Source organism: Amblyomma americanum, chromosome 5 (genome assembly GCF_052857255.1).
Source record: "Amblyomma americanum isolate KBUSLIRL-KWMA chromosome 5, ASM5285725v1, whole genome shotgun sequence".
Lineage (NCBI taxonomy): Eukaryota > Metazoa > Arthropoda > Arachnida > Ixodida > Ixodidae > Amblyomma > Amblyomma americanum.
The window spans coordinates 86,783,534-86,795,486 of record NC_135501.1 but is presented as its reverse complement, the minus strand read 5'-3'; the positions used below and the strand labels follow the sequence as shown (position 1 = coordinate 86,795,486).

At 47.9% G+C, this 11,953-nt stretch overlaps 1 protein-coding gene across 4 annotated transcripts in view; it reads right to left on the bottom strand.

The window, feature by feature from the left end:
• Nucleotides 1-2,528: 2,528 nt before the first annotated feature.
• The window catches only part of LOC144132576 (uncharacterized), a 62,614-nt gene continuing 53,189 nt past the window's right edge, over nucleotides 2,529-11,953 (bottom strand). For 2 of the 4 annotated variants that reach the window (XM_077665067.1, XM_077665068.1), the window contains exon 9: nucleotides 2,529-6,429. In XM_077665067.1, coding sequence (XP_077521193.1) covers nucleotides 6,143-6,429 — 287 coding nt within the window. In that variant the 3' untranslated portion in view covers nucleotides 2,529-6,142. The remainder of the gene's footprint in view (nucleotides 6,430-11,953) is intronic. The other 2 variants (XM_077665069.1, XM_077665070.1) reach the window with 1 other exon arrangement.

Below are 11,953 nucleotides of genomic sequence, written 5' to 3'. Positions count from 1 at the left end.
AGCTGCGCAAGTAAACACCAATACAGTGGAACGGCGTTCATACGTTTTTCTCCGGACCGGGGGATTGGATTGGAAAACGTTTATTATCGGCATGAGTAATAAATGGGTTTGTTGATCTTGTTAGGTGGCCGTCAGTGAAGACTGGCGGCGACCTCTTCGGCTCTCGTCACCACCTGTACTTTGGTTTCCAGGTCGGAGCTGAGCAACAAAATCTCCCACGGGCCCGGGAGCGCGAGCCTCTTGAGCGATATTGGTGGGGGATCTCTCGGACAGGGGGAAAAAAAAACGTAACAGCCGGGAAAGCGCAACAGTGAGGAAAGCTTAGAAAATGAATGGAAAAAGTGCAGTTTCAACTATGCACAATTTATTTCCACAGAGTGCACTTAGGATATAAAAAAGTCAAGAATGGTGGCTTGCTGTTTCTTTCGCTCGCTAGAAATCACCACACGTTTCTTAATAGCCTGGAAGGCCGCATTGCTGTCAGCGTCGCTGTGAGGTGCGATGTACCTGCAGAGGAGGTCCAGAGCCGCGACGGCTTCTCCAAAGCTAGGATTTGGCAACTCCCCGGCATCATGCGGCTCGTGTTCCTCGTCGTCATCGCAGTCCGCGGCTTCACTCGCGACCGAGTTCTCAACGATCTCGGCGATGCTCTGACACTCTGACGTCACGACAGCAGCATCCACGGCGATGTATTCATCGTATGCGATTCCCATGGCACCTAGTGCATTCATTGCTTCAGCTAGCTCTTCTCCACAAGAGGCAGTTGGCAACTCTTCAGCTTCCGTGGCAGCTTGCTTTTCGCCGCTCACGCGAAAGCCACACCGCGCTAAGCAGTGCTGCAAAGTTGACGCACTCACTGCAGTCCATGCTGAAGCGACGTAGTGCATTGCGTCAAGCACCGAAATGGTCACAGGCTGCTGTCCGCGATCAATATGCGCGAGCCAGCGCTTGAGAATGCACTTTCTGTAAGAATGCTTCAAGTTTTTTATGACGCCGGCATCCAACGGCTGCAAATGGGTTGTTGTATTTGGTGGTAAAAACAAGTTTTACGTTCCGAAGAAACGGCGGGTCTCTCGGGTGGGTAGCACAATTGTCCAGAAATAGGACGACACTCCTGCACTGGGCACCCATCTTGTTGTCAAAATAACGAAGAAATTCTTCAAACAAAGAACATGTCTTTCATGCACGACTGTTGCTTCGGTACTGACATGGCAGCAGTCGAGTGTTTTTCAAGCACCATGGGTCTCGATACTTGCCAATTACCCATGGCTTGAGCTTGTCTGAGCCATCCATGTTGCAGCAAAGGAGAACGGTTAGTCGTTCTTTGCTACATTTGCTTCCGTGGCATGCTTCGCCTTTCAAGCTTAATGACTTAGGTGGCTGCACCCGAAAGAAGAGGCCCGTTTCGTCGGCGTTGTAAATGTCACGAGGCTCATACCCCCCAATTATTCCAGATAGGGTGGCCTTCCAATCATACACTGCTTCCATGTTGACACTCGCTGCTTCACCGCTTACCGTCTTATAAGCAATGCCGTGCCTCTTCCGGAAACGGTCGATCCAGCCATTGGACGCCGCAGAGTCGGTGATGCCCAGCTTCTCGGCTATGTCCATTGCCTTCTCTCGCAAAATGCTGCCGTCGAAGTTGACACCGGCAGCGCGAGCTTGCTTGAACCAGGTAAGAAGAGCCTCGCCGAGGTTTCCATACTTGGCGCCACGAGCCCCCTTTGCTTTCGGGCCGAAAGCGTGGCATTCCTCTTTATCTCGGCACGCTTCGAGACGATGCTGTTAAGCGTCAAGGGTGGGAGACCAAAGTCCTTGGTAATGTCGACTCTCTTCCGCGCTGGCTGCCTGTCGACTGCGTTTAATGCATCCAGCTTTTCCTGAAGGGAAAGCGCCTTCCGCTTGCGCGACTCCATCTAAGCACAAGTTCGACGTTCACGAGGCTTAATGCACAATGACAATAGCACGATAGAAGAGGAGTCGACTCGTCCAACAACCATGCGGCGACCGTAAAAGTGAGAGCATTTTTCATGAATGGCCACCTAGTGGCGGTCTCCCGAACTGTCGTGCGGCTTCTTGCAGCCAGTTCCACAGCCAAGCCTGGCCAAAACTCGCCAAAAGTCAAAATGGCGGTTGGAGTGCGCTGCCTACTACAGCCCAGGCGTGTTCGGGGTGATAAGTTGCGACATATCATGCGGGAACGTTTTCACACCTACTACGTAACAGCGGGTTTCCTTATACATTGGATCCTACAGAATCTATGCTGCGACCGGATGAAAACGACGTAGCAGCCGGGAAAACGCAGCAGTGAGGAACGTAACAGAGGGGTTCTACTGTACCAGCAAAAAAAAACTCAATGACAACCAGTGCGACCAATCCTTGGAGAAGTCAGCGCCAACAATACAATAATTGGGCAGAAGACAGCAAAATTTAAGCGCAAATCCTGTCGACAGCACAATGTTCATTACAACTCCTGGCTGTTTCACCTGCACACACTGCACTGAAAAATGACAGGACAAAACCTGAAGTTTGGTGATAACTAAATTTTAATAACCATGTTTTACACTCACAAAGAAAATAAATGAGGGCGGTTCTTGTTTCAGCAAATGCTGACGAAGGTACACATGAAAGGAGAACAAAATACTGACTCTCATTCACAAAGCAAGTTCGGAAGTCTCAAATCAGGCTGGTTCAGGAGCCACGCTGCAGTGCACAGAAACGTTTTTTCTGTGGTCACACTGAAGAAATTCTTTTCTCCTTGCTCAAGTTCATGTTACTAGGGCTTCCACAAAAGGCAAAGGGATCTTCAATTCCTTGTCATTTCTCCAGCCACAACTCCTAATAAGTCTTCGCAATAATTTTCACCTGTGCTCCAAACAACAGCACAGGCAGAAAGGCAAGAGCCAAGAACACTGCTTCGTTTGTTTCGGCTTGTGTCCCTGCTATGAGCATGTGTCAAACCATGTCTGCACGAGATGAATTATTGAGAAGGGCTGATGCGACAAAAGCTAGTGAAAAGTAGCAACCTACGTGAGCACTGCTGCTTGTAAATGCAATGCGGTGAAATAAGCTGCAAACTTGCGTTGCGAGATTTGGCTGCTTGCCAAGTGAACACTGAAAAGGGTCCCACGAACCCACTAAGAAACAAATGAAAGGCCCCGTTCTAAACAGTTGGTAAGTGTTCTCGTACAACAGATGAGCTTACTCCATTCAGAGAATAGCATGCATTGCCAGTGTGCCAGCGAGAGCAGATGTTACCTGCCCTTGGCTGCCTGCAATGCTTTGCATTTGCAAACAACATAACACGTTTTCTTCCGCTGCATACAAGTTAAGGACAGGGCGGTAACACAAGCTGTGGAACTGAACAATTATCAGCGGGTAAAAAAATATGCTGTATCAGAAGATGTCAAGCAAAGCTCCTGTCAGTTCAAAGCTGTTGGCTCTCAGTTTGGAGCGTTCTGGACATGCCCCATTTGAATGACCTGGCCGTGTGAAAAATGATGACGACGACACCAGTGCAGTCACAGTTGCGTCAAATGAGCCCTGGTGGAAACACGGTGACCCAAGTCCATTCCAGCACCAAGAGTCCAAAGGCTGCGACTGTGGGCTAGTGACCTTTCATAGTTTTGGCACGTGTCTGTGAATGACCACTCTGCATCAATAACAGTCTCGCACTGGGTCATCAACGCAATGGCTCCCTCAATGTGCAGGCAAAGTCAAAAGTAAACTGAGCACCCAGGGACGAAAATGCTAATTGCAGCTCAAGAGGCGCATTAGGAACTGACACTTTTCATAGCCTAAAATATGGAGGCACAATAAGCGAGTATATGCTCAAGTAAATCTTGGAAGTGCACCCAACTAATAGTGCATGCTGAAGTAAACACCCAGGTTGCGCACGCTCATGAAATTTGGAGGTAATTTGGAAGTGCAGGTAAGTCAAATATAGAGGTTCACCCATGTAGTAGTATACCCAGGTTATGCATGCTAAAATCAAATTTGGAGCAACAATAAGGTAGTGCATTGGACACACACCACATAGTGCATGTTGCTCAGGTTGACATTGCAAGCCTGAATTCAGGGGCTCAAGCCTACGCCAATGAGAAAGTCTCTTCTAAATTTTTTCTTCTTTCATACAGCACTTGCATTCAGATGATGTGTGTCACTGCAGTGTGTATGCCTTATGGGCTTCAATGGCAGAGGAATCCTGACAGTTCTGTTACCAAACGTAGAGCCCGAGCTTCACAAACTGTTACAATTCTACTGTTTTTTGCATCCACTCTGTCCACGCTGAATCCCACCAAAATATGAATCTTACAGCATCATTCCGAGGAAAGGCAGCAAAATGCTTGATCAAATTTGCTCAAAATCAAGCAGGATGCAATCCAAGAGGGTGACAATCTGAAAAACGGGGACCTTGAAAAGAAACAGGAAAATTAATTTCTTACGATATAACAGTTTTGCACACATGCAAACAAAAGGGCTCCAGTTCTGCAAGTTCATTTCAACCACCACAACTCACAACAAGGTCACAACAGGCATAGCATCCCTGGTAGTGCCATGCACAGTTGACCACTCGCTTGGCTCCAAATCATAGCATGTTTTTCAAACACCACAGGCAGTGATGCACTTTGCTAATTAGAGCCACCCACCAGCGCAGTCCACTCACCCGACCTGCAAATGACGAGATGTGTAAGAATGATGCAAGAATGATGCAATGGGTCATGAACAGAAAACGCTCCCTCCTCTCACCTGCTCACTGCATCACCTGCGGACACCTCGCCAACGTGGGAAAAGCCCTCTCACATTAAACAAATGCTGCATAGTTCTCTCAAAAGTGGCTGCGCTCATCAGCATCACAAACAGTCTCTCCCAGCATAAAGAAAAATACATACTGCAGCAGTAGTATGCACACAACTTGAATGCTTGTCTGGAATGCCTTTCACATTAGACTGAATAATTATGCTGACACAGAAACAAAGGAAAAACTGCAACAATGTCGTGAAGTGCCTTTTCTCCTTGCTTGTTTGCAACATGAGCAGCAACACTAGACAGTTAAGGACATAAAGAGGAGAAAAAATAGTGGCAAGGTGTTTTCTTTGCCATGTTCCCTTCTTGACCCTGTGCCTATTATTTCCTAGCACAGAGGCCAAGAAGAGAACACCTCTGTTGGTGCACAGAACAATACGGCCACAACTGTTGCGGTCAGTTCTTATCACCGTAGGTAGGTTTCAAATTTGTCAAAGTACACTCATGGAAAGGGGACTACAAGAGCATGCACAAGTGAAGTATGAACAAGTGAAAGCTAGTTTTAGTGTTCCTATGAATGTGAAAGAGTGCACGGAGCAAAGGTCAAATTCAACCCCGTCCATCCTATCAAGTTGTGGTCAATAACCATAAATACCGTTTTCATAGCGATTTGTGGAAGCTACACGTACTGAAAGCTGACACATGTATTTTTATCACATGTGCACATGTCAGGCACCAGAAGCCCCATGCGTGTAGCTATGCAGAATTACTTATTTGCCTCACATGTCTATGCTAAGTCTAATGTCGGCGCCTGAGAATAGAGGGATCTATTTAAACACCTTCTAGCCTCAACCTGAGCATTCTGACATTGCAGAGAGATAGGTAAGACAAATCAGCTTAGTGATGCCATTTTAAACATGAGCTGATGACATGAGCACCATGTAAATGACTGTTCTCCAGTGGCAAGCAGAGCAATGAGAGAATTATGCCTCATTCTGCATTACAGCACTACAAGCCAAGACAAGGAAGAAAAAGGAACTAGTGAGAGCCTGTGTAGAAACTCTGCTCAAAATTTTTGTCTAATACCACAGTTTTCTGTGAAGTAACGGAGGCAGTGTTACGACAATAGCATTGAGCAGTTCTCACAGATCCCAACTCATGGCTAGCCAAGTAAATAGGAGCTCCTCAGCCTTCTAAGATGGCACCTAAAGCGCTTCTGTCTCCGTTCATTACAATGTTCTCAAATAAAGTGAGAAGCCAAGCCAATCCGGCAAGAAGCCACCGAGTGACTTCTTCCTCAGTGAGGTTCAAGGCCACAGAGAGTGAAGAAGGCAGTGAGGGTGAAAAGAGAGCAGAAGAGAGGAGGAAGAAACCACTAGAGTGAAACAAGATGCAATCAGAGGATGAGGCTCCGCTTGTGCTTGCCACCCAGCCGCGAGAAGACGTTCTGCGGCGCGGCTGAGCTCTCGCTGAAGCCCGCACGTTGGCTCAGCAGGACAGCACGCTTTGACGTTGGCACCACAGTGACGCCCTTTCTGGCAGCCACTGCAGCAGATGTCGGCACTGTCGTGCGAACGGTTGTCCTCCGGACTGTGCCGGCCGTTGCCACTGCCACCTTCGGGCCCAGGCGGTCGCGTGCTGAGCCTAGCCTCTGTGAAGCAACAGCAGGGGCAGCGCCTGCAGCTTCGAGGAAAAGGGCGGGGGGAAGGAAGATTAGATGTGCTCGTGTTTCATGGTGCACAAACTGGTCACCATCATCAGCCCAACTTCCAGCTTACTCTCTCTTGCTGCTCTGGCAGGGATCATGCTATCCAACAAAGTTCCTAATCTCATTCACCCAGTAGATTCTCTGCCGCCCCCTGCTACATTTGCATTCTCTTGGAATCCACTCTGTTATCTTAGGGGACCATTGGTTCTCTTGCTTTCGCATTACATGCCCTGTCCATGCCCATTTCGTCCTCCTGATTTCAACCGGTACGTCAGTGAACTCTTTTCTTACTGCAGTAAAATAGGCAATCTAAAGGTTATGTGCATAAATATTTTAATCAATCATACCACATTAACTCAATTGTAACGCGAGTTTTTTTTACCAAAAATAGAAGTGAAAGTCACCCCTCCCGCTTTAATCGAATATCCGGGGGAAAAGAGCACGCTACGTATTTTCCCATATATTGGCTGCTGCGTCATGCAGCTCGGCCCCCAACTATGGGAACGAAAAGAAAAGTTAGAATGCCGCATTCGTTGACCAACAGGAACTCTAAGCCACAAATACCCTAAGGCAATCAATCAGCAAGGCGCATCACAGATAGGAGCAGAAACTCGTCGCCAGAGATGGTTTCGGTTTCCGCAGTGTAGCGACGTTACACTGGCAACCTGAGAATCACAGAAGCCAAATACGGCCAAATTCCAATCCATTCAAAGTCAAAACTACAGTCAAAACGTCTGTCTTTATGCTCATTCAGATCCCGTGCTTGTCACGTCATGTTCATGCACGGTTAGGTTGTCTCGACTGCTTACTGCACTACACACAATTGCAACACGTGCTCAGTATGATGCTCGTTTTAAAAGGAAAGCAATCCTGATAGGTGCAGAGCGCAAAAATTCTGAGGCAGCAAGACAACTGGATGTGAACGAGTCAACCATCCACAGGTGGCTGCAGCGGGAGGTGCTATTTAAATGCGAGCCCAACCGCAAAAGCTTCTACGGGCCTCGCCGTGGCCATCACATCGAACTGGAGCAAAAGGTGGTGGACTTTGTAATTGAGCATCGCAACCGCCTCATGGGGGTCAGTGTCGAGCTGATCTGCTGGAAGGCTAAAGACGTTGCTCGGTAGATGGGAATACCGTTGGAAAACTTCGAAGCGTCTCATGTGTGGGCCCAAAAGTTCATGAAAAGGAACGGCTTCTCACTGTGGCAAACAACTTCGATATGACAGAAGCTGCCTGGAGACTTCGAAGCAAAGCTGATGGAATTTCAGCATGTCATGAACCTGCGTCGTTCATCGAATATGCCATTGGGGTATATTGGAAATGCTGACCAGACGCCGTGCATCAGGTCATGCCGATGGCCACGACTGTGCACAGTGTAGGTGCCCCAGAAGTCCGCATTAGGACCACTCGGAATGAAAAAACCAGACTGAAGGCGATGCTGGCATGCCTAGCAGATGGCCAAAAGCTGCCGCCGTACATAATTTTTCGATGCAAGATGGTACCGAAGATGTTCCCGAAAAATGTGATCATCCACTGCCAGGAGAAAAGTTGGATGGATTCATCGCTGGTGCTTGATTGGATTAAAACCGTGTGGTGTTGTCGACCAGGCACGCTTCTTCACCCTACATCAATCCTGATGTTGGATTCATTTCACGGACACCTGACCCCCCCGAGATGAGGCAGCTGGGGGACACAAAAACCCACCTTGTCGTTATTCCCGGGGGAATGACATCTGTGCTGCAGCCACTGGACGTCTGCCTAAATAAACTGTTTAAGGACACAGTGCAGAAATTGTACACCGACTGGATACGGGAAGATCAGGCCCTGACGCCCTTGGGAAGAATCAAGCAACCGTGTGCATCTCAGATCACCGAGAGGGTGCCTGCTGCTTGGTACAGCCTGCCTCATGACATGGTCGTTAGGTCATTCAAGAAGTGTTCATATCGAAACACATCCACGGGACCAAGGATGATTTCATGATTTCTAAAAGAAGGTAAGCGTTGGACACGATGTCCATTAAAGGTAGATACCTTTTTGCATTTGTTGGTCTTGCGTTTCATTCATGTCGTGTTACATTCGAGTAAATACGGTATATTTAAAAATTTTGCTTTATTTCAGACACCACAAAACCAGTTTTGAGGAATACTATTTGTGTAAACATAACAGTGCCTTTCATTCACATTTTATGGTGCGCCAATGCTTACAGCACCATATAAATGTGTGTAAGGGCCGCAGCCGTGTACGGGACGCACCCTGCTTTCCCGAACAAAATATAAAAAAAAAAATGTGTGTAAGGGCCACACCCAAACTTTCCAGGACCCACGTGGAAATAAGCTACGAAGTGCATGCGCTGTGGCTTCAGCGATCAGCTCCTGCTGCGAGCAGTGGTGCACTTGATCGTGGAGGCCATGCGCGTGCCCAGCAGCTTCTAGGTGCTGCCCATGGATGGCGCCCAAGCCCGCGGGTCATCATCATCGTCAACTTTTTTCTCTGCCACGCGTTCCTGCTATGCATATCGGCATCAGTACCACTAGCTACAGCTTTTTGTGGCTGTCAAAGGCACGGGAGTTGTGGTAGCGAAGTAGTTCACCGTAGCTGTGGCTTTCATCTGCTGCTGCTGAGTATTGTAATTTTAGCATGACGAGTAAGCACCTTAAAAGCTATATGGTTTGGAGTTTGCTCTCGAACACGGCAAGCGTGCAGCAGGCAGAGAAATTCGACGTGGCAAAGAAGTGCTTCAGACAATGGTGCAACCAGAAAGATGCATTGCGGAATGCAAGCTGCAAAAAGCGTGCTTTCCGAGGCAAGCAGTGAAAGTTTCCCGGACTGGAAGAAGAGCTGCTCTGCTATGTGATGGAAGTGCGGAACAACGACTGCGCGTTGACAGCGGACATGCTGCACGACTTCTTGTGGAATGAGCACGCACCAGAGTACAGCATGAGCTTGGAGTCGGAAGACTCCACGAGTGATGACTGAACGTAGAATAAATGCTGCTCATTCCTTGATTGGTGCGTTTTTAATTATGAAAATTTTTTTTTTCCGTACATCGCGTGTATGGGCCGCACCCCGAAAATTGGCCCTCGAATCTGGGAAAGAAAGTGCGGCCCTTACATGTCTTCATACAGTATGTTTCCATAGCGAACACATTCCGAATTACTACTTGTGAGCATAGATATCCACAAAGCAAATCACAATAGTCTTGGATCATATTAAGGCACGTTTCTCGTAATTTAAGCAAAAATCTCTGGCTCCTTAAGCTTTGAGTTAATGAGTGCCTAGTACATAACGATACCCAAGCCTATCAAATGCCAAAACATAGGTTTATGGTTTATGGGGGTTTAACGTCCCAAAGCCACTCAGGCAATGAGAGATGCCGTAGTGAAAGCCTCCAGAAATTTCGACCACCTGGGGTTCTTTAATGTGCACTGATATTGCCAAACATGGGGCTAGAGATAATGTCTGGTGCCCTAAAAGAATAATTTTACAGGCATATTTTTAGCGCAAAGGACGGGACGAGATACAGACAAGACGAGCACGGGCGCTACTGACAACTGCTTTATTGAAGAAAGATCGAGGCATATAAATACATATCTGGCCTGCGCCAGTGCTACCTAACAAGGAACTTGGAATCACAGCAGATGACGCGATAGGAAATTGATCTCAGCATTATACAAAACGACAGACGTGTCACTAACGCAGTTCTGACCCCCTTTCCTGATAAAGAAAGCTTCCAAAGTTTCACGGGCAGTTTTTTGACAACTTCTGCCAAGGATTGAAGCACTCCGGAACCGTGGCTCACACTTGGTGCAAGCAATGCAGTGGGCAACTAAATTCGTGCGTTCCTTATTGTAGATATCTTTAGCATGCTCCCGGAGTCGATCGTTTACGCAGCGCCCTGTCTGGCCGATGTACACCTTGCCACATGACAGGGGAATCCTGTACACGACGTTCATAGCGCACTGCACAAACCGTTTTTCGTGGTTCTTATGACAGCCCCTTTTTTTTGTCTTCGCAAGTAATGCGGCGGCTCAGCTGAGCAAGTTTCTTAGGGGCTGAAAAGACCATAGGCACGTCAAACCTATTAGCCACCTTTTTCATGTTGTGGGATACCTTGTGCAGGTACGGTACCACTTCCGGCTTTTGCTGACCATCCATAGTCTTTGCTGCAGATGTGCGCTTACCAGGATTCATTTTCTTGAGGAGCGTTTCGGCGACTGCCATTACGACCGACCCAGGGAAGCCGGCTGAAAACAGCCTACCCAATTGATGCTCAAAACTTGCCTGCATCTCATGGACACACGACTTCCTTAGCGCCAAATCCAAGCAGAGAGTTGCTATGCCTCTCTTTACTATTTTCGAATGAGAGGAGTCGTACGGCAAGAGCTCTTTTTGTGCTCGGGGAGAATACGCCCAGCAGACGTGCTTTTCCCTGAACATAAGCCTCAAGTCTAAAAACTGAAGAATCCCTTCGACTGGAAGTTCGTAGGTAAAACTGAGCCCTCTGCCATGTAGTTTAAAATCATCAAGAACACACTGTAGTGTTCGCTCATTAGAAATGGGGCAGAGTTTTTAGACTTGAGGCTTATGTTCAGGGAAAAGCACGTCTGCTGGGCGTATTCTCCCCGAGCACAAAAAGAACTCTTGCCGTACGACTCCTCTCATTCGAAAATAGTAAAGAGAGGCATAGCAACTCTCTGCTTGGATTTGGCGCTAAGGAAGTCGTGTGTCCATGAGATGCAGGCAAGTTTTGAGCATCAATTGGGTAGGCTGTTTTCAGCCGGCTTCCCTGGGTCGGTCGTGATGGCAGTCGCCGAAACGCTCCTCAAGAAAATGAATCCTGGTAAGCGCACATCTGCAGCAAAGACTATGGATGGTCAGCAAAAGCCGGAAGTGGTACCGTACCTGCACAAGGTATCCCACAACCTGAAAAAGGTGGCTAATAGGTTTGACGTGCCTATGGTCTTTTCAGCCCCTAAGAAACTTGCTCAGCTGAGCCGCCGCATTACTTGCGAAGACAAAAAAAGGGGCTGTCATAAGAACCACGAAAAACGGTTTGTGCAGTGCGCTATGAACGTCGTGTACAGGATTCCCCTGTCATGTGGCAAGGTGTACATCGGCCAGACAGGGCGCTGCGTAAACGATCGACTCCGGGAGCATGCTAAAGATATCTACAATAAGGAACGCACGAATTTAGTTGCCCACTGCACTGCTTGCACCAAGTGTGAGCCACGGTTCCGGAGTGCTTCAATCCTTGGCAGAAGTTGTCAAAAAACTGCCCGTGAAACTTTGGAAGCTTTCTTTATCAGGAAAGGGGGTCAGAACTGCGTTAGTGACACGTCTGTCGTTTTGTATAATGCTGAGATCAATTTCCTATCGCGTCATCTGCTGTGATTCCAAGTTCCTTGTTAGGTAGCGCTGGCGCAGGCCAGATATGTATTTATATGCCTCGATCTTTCTTCAATAAAGCAGTTGTCAGTAGCGCCCGTGCTCGTCTTGTC